This window comes from Esox lucius, chromosome 3 (genome assembly GCF_011004845.1).
Source record: "Esox lucius isolate fEsoLuc1 chromosome 3, fEsoLuc1.pri, whole genome shotgun sequence".
NCBI classification, from domain to species: domain Eukaryota; kingdom Metazoa; phylum Chordata; class Actinopteri; order Esociformes; family Esocidae; genus Esox; species Esox lucius.
In genome coordinates, this window is record NC_047571.1 from 25,689,078 (window position 1) to 25,702,328 (window position 13,251).

A 13,251-nucleotide genomic window follows, 5' to 3' on the forward strand; every position below is an offset into this window, starting at 1 on the left:
ATTGTTGGATACTGGTTCCTGAACTAACTGACCACATACAATGGCCGGTCTGTCCTCACCTGGAACAGAAGTCTTGGAAAACTCTCCTGACGGGGAAGCCTGTTCGGCGTATCTTCACCGTCTCCAGCATCCCTGAGTATCTGAGCTGGTTGAGCACCACTGTCTGGTCAAACTGCTCAGGCATCTGAGGGAAATAAGTAAAACTGTGTGAGCCGCTAGGAAAATGAAAAGAAGGTCTGTTCCGTCTCATTACCTGGAGACATGGTGTGGGGCATCGTGTACGAAGGGAAACCTCGCAACCAATCGCTTTTAGTTAGTATAAGTGAGTACTGACTGGTGTGAAATGATCTGGGGGTCAAGTACAGTGCGCTATTACAGTCAATACAACAGAGAAGGTAAAAAAAAAAACTCCTCAAGGGTGCATTTTATATTTGAGTGTTATGAGGCCTGAGGAAAAAATGCAATAGACTTGCTTCCCAACGACAAAGTTCGACATAACAACGACAAGGGCACCTCAGCCCTTGTAAATCCTCTAGTCACATTCAAATTTTGACTCTCATATTCATTCATTCCATCTCTCATTCGTTAACCGAAGCCCAACAGACACACACGTGCACACACACACACACACACACACACACGCACACCAACCACTGCATATCTCTCAATCACAAAAGTCAAAGCCCTTTAATACAACTGACCGTTCTGCGTTAGCCACATATATGAAAGCACCGGACAGAGGGGAGAGAGGGTTCAGGCGAAGCTGAGTGAACGTCATTATGGGGTACACGGCACCCGTCACCCCAGTGGGTGCAGGGGGTTAGCAATGAGAGGGGGCTTTCATAGTTCAAGTAATGGCTCTTTTCTTTCCATTTCATTGAAAGGGCAACTCTAGAATGTAGCCCCATCTCAGCAAAGAGAAGTAGTGATCAGATTCACCAATGGACGCAGATCACTGACTGAATGACGCCTTTTAACAGTAATAGGCCAAAGGGGCACCTGATTAGCATATATCGAATTTGCATAACCGTCCTTGTGTCACAAAGGAAGCAGCCCACTTTACTTTTTCTCCCTCTTGCTGACTGTCATTCCAGTCTGTCTGTCAATGGGCTCTCTCCTTTCTTCTATCCCTAGGTCTCCCCTAACCTCTTTTTGTATTCTCTGATTTGAAAGAGAGGTTTGTCTATCTGACAGATGTCTTCTTTATTTCTTCCTTTCTTCCTTTCTGACATTTAAAAACATTGGGAATTTGTCAGACAGCATCCTCTGTGTGTCACATCTCCTTTCCCTCTCCTTTTGTTGCAAATAACATATAGTACCATTTCATCACTCGGATTTCAACCCCCCCAGCTGTCATTTCAGGAAGCCACAGCAGGCTACTCTCTGACATTCACTATTGATATTGAAACAGATAGTGAGTGTGGGCTTCGGACTGACACGACAGCTTGGTTGTTGCTTGCTCTTTAGGGTTTCAGGCTGGGTATCAATAAGAGCATTTTGTGACAACTGCTGATGTAAAAAGGGCTTCATTAATTGAATTGACTGATTAGTGAAAGTGTTTTTACAGTACCACAGTTATTTAGATGAACGAGACCCGTTGCCATGTTTGCTTCAGGGATCCATTTTCTCGTGTAAACGTGTGAAAATGTTTGTCGCACGTGACCTTCTGAGCGACACTATTCCGATGGACACTGGCTGTGGCTGCTAACGTCTGAAGAGGTCGTCTCGCTCGATGTGTATTGGTGTAAAATTAGAGCTGACATAGGAAGTCCTTCCAGCTTGATGTATGAAACAGAAAAACATGTTTTTGTTGGGAAGCAAAACTGGCACCAAAATGTCTCACTGGCACTGAAAAAAACTCTACTATCACCATCAACAGCATTTCCTCAGGAAAATGTCAGTTATCAGGTAAACAACACAAATAGTGAGTTTATTGTCTTCCAGGACAACGGTCTGGCCAAAGCATCATGTGCCAATTTGTTTCACTTAATGCCCCAGCAAAAGTTTCTTCTAACTAATGTGAGTCAAAAACTGTAAGTAATATTTAAATTGTGTGTAGGTTGTGCTGAGAAACTACTAGGTCGATGATACATCGCAGAACAAATCTGCTTAAAGATGCACTCTAACCTTTAAAACGACATAATGCACCTTTAAAAAGCTATTATGCCCATGCAGATGTACAGAGAGAATCTTGTATTTAGAAGTTCACAAAGTTGAGTTGCAATCAATCAATCATGATGACAAACAACCAGAACACAGTTGCTCTCCCCCTCTCTCTGTAATGGGATGCATAGCAAAACCGTGTCTCTTTCCCCCAATTTTTAACTAAAGAACTAGCTGGTTATTCACCTGGACAACAGGGTGTGCTTGGTGGGCAGAATGTGTTCACCTTACGGATTTAGAAGGCTACAGCAACCACAGGCGGAATTGTATTATATCAGTGATTGTACAAAGGAGATTGAAAATGAGTCAATACACTCAGTTTTTGGGAATATCAATAGGCATTTTCTACCTCCAAAAATACATCACATTTTTCTGAAACATAATTGGGAAGTTACTTCCTCTATCTTCAGAACAACTATGCTGTGAAATCTCACAATAAAAAATCTAATCTTATATGATTACGATGGCACAACAATCAATAGGCTAAGTATAGTTAAAAATGCAACAAGAATCCACATTGTCATTTCGCCTTTTGTCGTGCCAACACTGAACCACTCATACCAAACCGCCCCACCACAAGATAATCTTTCAGGTAGAAATCCTCCTCCTGTGCAACAAGCTAGCCGAGTGCTAACACTATCCAATCACAGTGCGTTGGAACTTACCATGTGATAAAGCGTAGTCTGTCATACCCACTGGAACAGTAAGTAGAGTCTCTGTATCAAATATGATTTTGTCTCTCATTCGATCTAGAACAGTTAGTAGAGCCTTCTGTATCACAAGAGCCTGGGTCTCTATTCCGTCTACTCGCTCTCTCTCCAGTACACACTCACTCTCACACAGAAGAACACACATCAGCACAGACTGAACAAAGCCTTTTCCCGGCTCCGCTTGTCTTTATCTGTGGGGGCGGTTACCATGGAGATGCGTCCCCCATGCTGAGGGTAATTTGTGCTGGCCCCTTGTGTGTGTGTGCGCGCATGTGTGTGTTTGCATGTACTGTGTGTGTGTGTGTGTGTCTGTGTGCCAGGGGTGAAATGGGATGGACAAAGGCAGTGAACTCAGAAAACAAGAGGTGCAGGCGGCCAGGGAGCGGGGCGGTTTATTTTCAAACATGGTTGACTCTGGCGGGGCTAAGATCCAATGGCCCTCTAGCCCGTCTGAGGGAACAGGGGTGTTAGTGGTGTTAGTGGTGTTAGCGGTGTTAGGGGATTTAGGTACTTACCACGATGAGGAGTAGCTGTATATCTGAATGTTATGAAAGTGTCTTTGTGGTGTACAGGTGCTCAGTTCAATGGCTTGGGACTACTGGGACAGTTTGCATGCTGTAGTGGGCTGTTGTCAGGAGCAATTTAAATAAATTACATTATTTCAGTGGCAAAGCTCCGGGGATTGACGAGATCCATCCAGAAATGTTGAAAGCTTTGGGTGTGGAGGGGATGTCTTGGATGACACGCCTCTTCAACATTGCGTGGGAGTTGGGGAAAGTGCCTAAGGAGTGGCGGACCGGGGTGGTGGTTCCCCTGTTCAAAAAGGGGGACCAGAGGGTGTGTGCCAATTACAGGGGTATCACACTTCTCAGCCTCCCAGGGAAAGTCTACTCAAAGTTACTGGAAAGAGGGTTCGGCAGATAGTCGAACCTCAGATTGAAGAGGAACAATGCGGATTCCGTCCTGGTCGCGGAACAACCAACCAGCTCTTTACTCTAGCAAGGATCCTGGAGGGGGCCTGGGAATATGCCCATCCTGTCTACATGTGTTTTGTGGATCTGGAGAAGGCGTATGACTGGGTCCCCCGGGAGATACTGTGGGAGGTGCTGCGGGAGTATGGGGTGAGGAGGTCCCTTCTGAGGGCTATCCAATCCCTGTACGTCCAAAGTGAGAGCTGTGTTCGGGTTCTCGGTAGTAAGTCGGACTCGTTCCAGGTGGGGGTTGGCCTCCGCCAGGGCTGCACTTTGTCACCAATCCTGTTTGTAACTTTTATGGACAGGATATCGAGGCGTAGTCGGGGTGGGGAGGGGTTGCAGTTCGGTGGGCTGGGGATCTCATTGCTGCTTTTTGTGGATGATGTGGTCCTGATGGCATCATTGGTCTGTGACCTTCAGCACTCACTGGACCGGTTCGCAGCCGAGTGCAAAGCGGTTGGGATGAGGATTAGCACCTCTAAATCTGAGTCCATGGTTCTCAGCAGGAAACCAATGGAGTGCCTCCTCCGGGTAGGGAATGAGGCGTTACCCCAAGTAAAGGAGTTCAAGTATCTCTGGGTCTTGTTCGTGAGTGAAGGGACAATGGAGCGGGAGATTGGCCGGAGAATCGGAGCAGCGGGGGCGGTATTGCATTCGCTTTACCGCACCGTTGTGATGAAAAGAGAGCTGAGCCGGAAGGCAAAGCTCTCGATATGCCGGTCAATTTTTGTTCCTACCCTCACCTATGGTCATGAAGGCTGGGTCATGACCGAAATAACTAGATTGTGAGTACAAGCGGCTGAAATGGGTTTTCTCAGAAGGGTGGCTGGCTTCTCCCTTAGAGATTGGGTGAGAAGCTCAGTCATCCGTGAGGAACTCGGAGTAGAGCCGCTGCTCCTTTACATCGAAAGGAGCCAGTTGAGGTGGTTAGGGCATCTGGTAAGGATGCCCCCAGGACGTCTCCCTAGGGAGGTGTTCCAGGCACGTCCAGCTGGGAGGAGACCTCGGGGTAGGCCCAGGACAAGGTGGAGAGATTATATTTCGACACTGGCCTGGGAGCGCTTCGGGATCCCCCAGTCAGAGCTGGCAAATGTGGCTCGAGAAAGGGAAGTTTGGGGTCCCCTGCTGGAGCTGCTGCCCCCGCGACCCGATACGGATAAGGGGATGAAGATGAGATGAGACAGTTGAGCCTGGAAAATGACTGTGCATTTATTTCAGGTTTTTTAACCTTCAACAGCCAGATCTTAACATCTACAGTCTAACCAGGGTGTCACAGTGGTTTTCAATAATGTCAATTCCTAGTTATTTTGTGGTTCTGGGAATATTTCTTTTTTAAATGTTATCTAGTCAGTATAAAAGTAGGCGAGCTGGTTCTTTTAATGGTATGACGTAGTAGAAAAGTCAGTGTACTGATCTAACACTTCAATCACGTTACTGAGGACAGATCCGCTACAACATTATTTGCTATTAAGCTTGTATTCAATCTGCCCTCCCGTAGCACCAAACAAGAATCTCAGGCGGAGGTGTCAACCCTGTCACTCTCAGTCAGTTTTGCATAACATTTTCTCAGTTAAACATCATGAGACGAAAAACATGTTAGTTTACATTTACATTACATACACCGACTGTTTGTTGAATACAGCCAATCACAGCACACACACATGGACACGTCAGACGCCAAGCCAGGCTTAATGGGTTTCAGCAGAAAGACTGACAGGAGCACGGTGTGACTTGGTTTTGGGCAGGCTTAGGTACTATTGAAAGTGTGTATGTGTGTGTGTGTGTGATCCGTACTTGCATGTAAACAGGAATGTGTAATTGTCCCAGTGGTAACCCCCCCCCCACCAACCTCTCTTCATTCACTAGATCAAGCCCCATTCACAAGTCATTAACCACCACACACTTAACATGAAATCCAAGCGGCAGTCCAGACGCCAGGCGATGTTTAACTTCCCCAACACTAGTGTGTTCAGGAACAGGATGGAGAATTGGGTGGAGGATTGGGTGGGTGGGGGTGGGGGGGGGTACTGTTTTCTGGGCTAAGGCATGCCTGAGAAATGAGCCCCCCACAATAGGAAAGGGTGAAGTTGTCACCACCAGCACCGTCAATGCCAAGTAAAAAAGGACCTGCTCTGTACACACGCGTGCACACACACACACACACACACACACACACATACACATACACACACACACACACACACACACACACACACACACACTGTACACTCCATAGTCAGTGGACACAAGAAGAGAGGGAGCTCTCTGTTCCAAAGGTATGAAGTACAGTGAAGATGCAGTCAGGGACATTCTTACCATATTATACTAATTGGATGATGTTTTTAAAGAAGACATATCAAATAATACAAAATGGATGATGCTGTGCACACTTTTCCTGGACACATCCTCCCATTTCATATGTGACCACTGCAGTAAAAATGAAAATTGGACCAAACCTTAAATAAATCTGCTATGAATCATCTATTTGACCAAATGAAAAGCATCTGAGAACCCAGAAAGAAATCGATGCTGCTCTGCAGCTAAAAATAGTGTCAATGAGCTACTCATTCCTAGCCTGAGGACCTGACCTCTGACAACGTTTTTCAGGCAATCGACTGACATAGATGTTCCTCCACTACCACAACATTACGCCTCAGGTATGGCTATTTTCAAATCTGCAAAGCAACACCATTATACTGTACTGTACATCTGGGTATGATAAAATATGGCAAAACAATATCATGCAATGCTCAACTATGTTTCACTAGTGTACTGAGAATACTGAGAATCTAATGGTAATAGTGAATCAGTGAAGCCATTCAAATGAAGATCAACTGTCAATAGCACCAACTAATAGCACGGTATATTTGTCCAAAGGTACCGCCCCTGTTCTGGGTAGGTAGTTATATTGTTTTGGAGGGACGTCTTCAGTGCTTCTGTAGTCCTTAAACATTAAAATACCTGCTAAACCAATACCTCTTCGTTTCCTCTCCTCTTTTCTTTTACAATCATGGAGAACATGTCTTCTTTGTCAGGAGCCATTGTCTCAGTTTGACTCTGTCATTCCCTGCTCAATCTTAGAAAGTGCTATGTTTTCACCTTAAGTGTTAAGCTAAAAAGAGTTCTGCCTGGAATCAAAATGGGTTCTCCTACACGGGAGAGTGACAAAAAAACCTTTAGGAGCCGAGAGTGTGAGAGAGTTATTTCAATTGTGTACATTAACCCGACCCCGTGTCGCTACAGCACCCTGTTGCTTAGCAACTAGAGGTCATAGGGCAGATAAAGGCCAAACTACTCCCATGCTATTTGGTGTTTGTTCAGGAAAGAAGATTGTTTGGTCTTCAGATGCAGGATATACGTGACAGTTGGGTTCACACAAGGATTCATTGTCATTGTCCTTCAAGAAAGAATAGGAAGATTTTAAATGAGCTTACCTTGTGAGTGTTTGGCTTGATGCATCGTACAAAGAATGGGTTTGAAGTGCTGAGTGTTGCCATCAGTGAGTGCAAGGAATTCTAGGTAAAACAGAATGAATTGTAAGCCAACTGACAGTAAAGTCAATATGCTGGCTATTACACAATGTCCATGTTAAATATATAATACAGAGTAACGGGCTAAACAAATCAGGGGTCACAGGTCACAGCCTGTGGGACTAACCTTAAACTGGGAGCTGACGGTGGGTCTCCTGTGCTTGGAGCTGCATTTGAGAGTGTCCTGCTTGTTACGACTGGAAACGTGCTCGAAGAGGTCGTACACAAAGTCCAAACTAACACACACACGCACGCACACACACACACAGTGTTACAAAGTGCACATGTACATTTGTACATATATTATCTGAAAATGAGTACTGTACAAATGGAAGAGTGGGTATTTACCTGCTTTCTCTCAGAAGGTTGAGGATATCATCTCTAAAAGTGTCTCTGTTCTTCTCCAGAATTCCCCTTGCATCATACACCACCTAAAACATACCAATAGGGGGCAGCAAAGAGTGGTGATACAAGTGCTGCTTTCAATGTCACACGCATTTTTTAAATTAACTATGGATGTAAACTTGCCATGAGATGCCTTCTATTTTACAAAAGCTGCTGTATCCTGTTGTGTGTTATGAGCTAATTTGCCTTGATGGTAACACTTAAAACTTAAAAGTATAATGCTATATTGAAACAATTAGGCCCGGGGGGGGGGGGGTGGTATCTGGCCAATATACCACGGCTATGAGCTGTTCTTAGGCACGACTCATCACTTCAGCCGTGGTATATTGGCACAATACCACAAAACTCCAAGACACTTTATTGCTCTTATGAACTGATTATCTACGCAATTTGAGAAGTAAACCATTGTGATGTCATACCCATGGTGTACCATGCCTATCAGCCGATGGGAATTCAGGATTCGAAACACTCAGTTCATAATACATGCTATATGAGCCTTTATAAAGAATTAGTAAGGCTTAGGAAATGAAATTCTTTACCCACTCAAAATGGATGGAATTGTCTGACCATTATGAATATGAAACGGAATCATAATCAAGCTACACAAGCTCATGAGAAGTTCTTATAATGTATTTTAGTTTTAGGCTTTTCCTGAATAGGACAGTCCTTACCTCGCCTGCGTAGTGTCTCACACCAAAATAGTGCACAGCAACGCGTGGTTTCACATAGAAGGGGTTTTTCTGCAACATGAGAAAAGATTAGCGTTACCATCATTACCTATTCACAAGGGAAGTGTATTAGCCAGAAAATGCAGTTGTGCCTGTGTCCCTTAGATCCGGTTTTACCAAACCTTTTTGGGAACAGTGTTGCTGAAAGCAATTTATTTACATCTGGACCGCATGACCGGAAAAAACAAGTATTGGGCAGAGGCTTTAAAAGGCTCAGTGGTTGGCATTACAGAGAAATTTGTGTCTTCAAGCATTTTTTTCTTTAGTATATACTATAAGTGGGACGAAAAAGTAGTTGAATGAATGAAGCCCATTAAAGATCAAAAACTATAACGATTTAATCGATTCCCTTTTTTGTATTCTGAGTGCCTCCAAATATCCATATTACATTTGCGCTGAAGTCTTTTAGCTTACATTCTTATTTAGAGCAACTCACAGAAATGATTGCATACATGTTATATCTAATAGACCCTGTAAAACTCATAATCCAAGTAGGAAATCTCCTAAGTGCTATTAATACATTTAGCAGTGCAAATATAGGGATATTTACGAGCTCCGCTCAGAGCCAATTTATTACAAATTAAAAAGTACTGTGTTTCTTCACATCTTTACTGGTGACATCACAGCTTAAATCAAACCAAGCTGTGTTAGCACTGGCCACAGAGTGAAGGCAGCTAGCCAAAACAGGCTAACAGGGAGCTAGCTATAGCCAGGCCTTGGGTAACAACAGATGTTCGACACATTAAATACGGTATGGCTATTGTCTAGCCGCAGTAATTGGCCTATTTTTTTTATGTCCCGTGTTATAAAAAGCAGAAACCACAGGACTCCTGCAATGAAATAAATGAATACAGCTAAGCTGGAACGTAAAACCACACAGGCAGAAAGGTTAGTGTGGAGTAGCATGTTTACAACTTGGATGATACTGGGCAAATGTGCCCTATGCAGCAAAGTGTTTAACTTTACATACAGTGTGTGAATACGTAGAAAAAGACACGTTTTTAAACAACCCCAGACTATTCTTTTCATAGAAGTTTAGCTAGTGGTGGTTTAGCTGAATTGTGGGATGTTTTTTATTTAATTTTTTTAAACTAACCATGGATTATAGTTTATCTTGGCCCATCTAAAATCAAGTTATAGAAAACTCTGTCTTAAAAATCATCCCCACCCACTTCAAATATTTACTTTATGGCTATGGACTTTGTGATACAGAAGGTAGCGATGACCCATTATTAAAGGTGTCCACTGGTAATACCACAATGCAACTTGACTCACTGAGTGTTGACTGTGGAGTTTTTCCAGTAGAGTGCCATCAGTAGCTTTTGGGAAATGACTCTCCTCATTCATTAGTGCAAGAAGACCCAGTTTCTGTGGAGAATAGAGTGACCATTCTTCTGTTAAGCCATCAGCCCCAAATGTGTTGTTTTAAATAACACTAGTAATAGAAAGTAATAGAAAGTGTTATTTCTGCTAAATAAATAAAAAATCAACATTCATTTTGCCAAGTCAAAGGGATTTTAAATTATGTAGGTAGGACCTTCACTGACCTAGCCACAGGTTTAAGTTGAGGACTACAACAATTAAAGTTCTACTAATAAAAACATTCCAAGGCTCCTAGTCTCAGCCTAGTGGCAGGAATTTGCCTTGCAGTCATTTTATGAAACACTGTGTCAATAGGACAATAACAACATTCAAATAGGGACCACCAAGACATACCTTCTCAATGAGATCCAAACATTCACCGTTGTCCATCCAGTTGATGTCTTCCCATACAAGCCCTTCTCTGATGGAGCAGTAGAAATCACAATGAAATAAAAAGAATCCCATAACAACTTAGAGTAAATTATATAAGTAGGACTGTACACATGTTTAGAGATGGTTATACAACATTTTTGATAAGAATAAAGGTTATACAGTTGTGTTATTTATGAATTATTTATGAAATGTATTAAAAGTTACTGTTAATGTCACTGATCATGTCTGACTGAGATACACTTACTTATTGTATTCAAGTTGCTCCAATGAGAAGATGTGCTTGTTGAAGTATTCCTGAAGTTTCTCATTTGCATAGTTGATGTTGAACTGCTCAAAGCGGTTGACCTGTCAGAGACATAAACCCATATAAGGAGGGTCCGGTATGCCCCCAAGATATTTCTAAAGGTTTGCTCCTGATTATTCTTTCAACAGAGGATATAACATTTAATTAAACTTAACATTTTCGTATAATCATTACTCTGCATTTAAATTCCTCTATTTCGGCTTATCATGCTTTTGGCACTGATCTATGAGTCACATGGAGGTAAAAATGTTATGTCTCTGCACCCAGAATGAAGTTAGAATACATTTTCCAATCCAAAGCCAATAAGTGTTAGCACAATAAGGATCAATATGGGCAAGCTAGCTGTTCGCACAAACTTTCAGTCATAAGCTACTGAAAGTTTCTCAGAACTTGAGGACAACTAAACTGAAAGGGCTAGAATACAGAACAATCCCTTTAAGACAGCAATAACTTGGACCATCATTTTGGACCATTATTTTGAATATTAGGTTATTTCAACCAACCTCGAAATTCTCAAATCCGAATATGTCTAGGATGCCAATGGATTTGAAGTCTTCTTTTCCCCGGATGCGGTTGTTGAGTTTTCTGATGATCCAGGTGAAACACTGGGAATAAAGTGCCATTGCCATGGAGTCTCTGGAATCCACCGCCTGTAGAAACAAAATCAAGCGTTTCTTCACATTTACAAAAGATGTTTATCCGCTCTATCAATGATACTTGGAACTCATTTATTCTGGGGCCGGGATTTAAACACAAGCACAAAAATGACATATGCCTGACAATCTGCTTCGCGTTATTAAGAAAATACCTACACCTAATTTTGGGAGGTGTGGTCCATTCTGTCTAATGCGGTCATTTCTGTGATCCCTTCAGAATCAATAGCACCCCAGAGGCAAAGGTTCTGTACAGTAGCCTGCTTATGCAGCATTGTGTATGATAATCTTCATATGATCACCTCCATCAAGTTATGAAGGTCAGGGGGACTATGGTTTACTTGTTATAATCCAGTCTGGCAGGATATTTGCAGGCCATATCTGTCTACCTCCAGGCCATATCTGTCTACCTCCAGGCCATATCTGTCTAACTACAGGTCATTATCTGCTGAATCAGTGTCAAACCCGATTAGCCTCAGCTACACTCCCGGCTTCAGAGATAAACATAAAGGCCTATGGGCACATGATCAGGGTGCATTAGGCACCAAATAAAGGAGGGACTACGTGGATTTGTCCAATAAGACTTCAAGTCGGTGGCCAATACACACCCTGGCTTCAAAGGCTGATGACGACAACAGCCGTCACGCCATAACAGGAAGAGGAATGTGTTGTTTTCTCTACTAGGACCTATTTAAAGGAGGTGGCACTGCAGATAGACGCGTTTCACTTTGAAACGGAAGTATTTCTCACGTTAGCAGAAATACAACCCCACCCCCCATCCATTGAGCGGCTTTCCCTCGCCTATCTGTCTGACCTCAGTCCTGGTCTGGGGTCAATGTCGGGTGCGGACGTTGTGTCCAGGGACCACGGAATAATCCACCAGTGTTCTCTGTCGCCATGGTTACCTGTTCCACAGTGAGCGGCGTGCAGATCTCCTCGCCACGGAGGATCATGGACCTGTGGGTCAGCACCTCTGCCAGCTGTTCTGAGTTCAGGCCCAGGAGGTCCGCTGTCCTACCCAGGGCTGTGGACAGACAAATACACAGACCCACATTTAAACACAAGGAGGCACATATACATGGATTATATATGGAGAATAGCTAGGGCACGGGCTCAGTGGCTGTACGGTAGGTGCCTGATGTCTTACTAACCCAAGGTGGGTCCCCTAGAAGGGTAACATAGCGTTTACAACAGAGCGAATCCGAGAGAGAGTGCAGTTGTTATCTTAACCAACCCAGGATAAGGATAATGAGCTGTAGCATTTCAAAGAAGGAATTTCATCAAATATCTCATGGAAAAAGGTGAAACGTCAGGTACAAAAAGAGGGAGTAGAGACGAGAGACACTTACCGGTTTTGGAAGAAACTTGAGCACCTCCGGCAGTCATAAACTCAATATTTCCTGTATGGAGAATTCCCGCCAGAAGCCGAAGGATCTCCCGGATATTCTCCTCAGTGAACTGCATGGTCCGCATTGCATTCTGGGATAGAAAAACAACCCAACATTTTGTGGTAAAACAGGCTGCGAAGCTGTAAAACGTATATAAATACATGATGGAACAAGCCCTGCTTGCTCTCAACGTAAACCAGCAGTCTATGGATGTGGATGTAACTGCACTGCCATTGGACTATTTCAAAATAACATTCATTTAAATGCTTTTTATGAGACAATAGCTAATGAACTGTGTGACTGGCATGGCCCTTTACTGGTTATGTTTATTATTGAACTGAATATACCACACTACTGGAGATGAGAGCATGATCTTACCAGAACATCGTGGAAAGTGTGTTTGTCGTTGATTGTCTTGTCTGCTGTGCAGCCTGACTGTTTTAAGTAGTAATAGTTCTCTGGCGCGGACAAACTGAAGGCCTCTGTCAAAGAAAAAGGAATGACTCATTAAAAGTGGAATTGCTGAAATAACTTTAGGATGTAGGTTTTTTTCCTAACATGATAAATACAGGCCAGGCAGGCCAACACGTCCTACACAGCCTGGCTGTTGTTGATGCCAGCTGTCAAGCTAAAGAGCTTGG

General features: G+C 43.4%; 1 protein-coding gene across 1 annotated transcript in view; it reads right to left on the reverse strand.

The window, feature by feature from the left end:
- Window positions 1–13,251, reverse strand: part of myo10 (myosin X) — an 87,832-nt gene that overhangs the window by 15,221 nt on the left and 59,360 nt on the right. Inside the window, 12 exon segments of the mRNA XM_034291378.1 lie at window positions 60–184; window positions 7,282–7,362; window positions 7,505–7,613; window positions 7,726–7,808; window positions 8,454–8,522; window positions 9,786–9,878; window positions 10,227–10,293; window positions 10,510–10,610; window positions 11,073–11,219; window positions 12,128–12,246; window positions 12,572–12,701; window positions 12,989–13,092. Of these exon segments, the coding sequence (XP_034147269.1) occupies window positions 60–184; window positions 7,282–7,362; window positions 7,505–7,613; window positions 7,726–7,808; window positions 8,454–8,522; window positions 9,786–9,878; window positions 10,227–10,293; window positions 10,510–10,610; window positions 11,073–11,219; window positions 12,128–12,246; window positions 12,572–12,701; window positions 12,989–13,092 (1,228 nt within the window).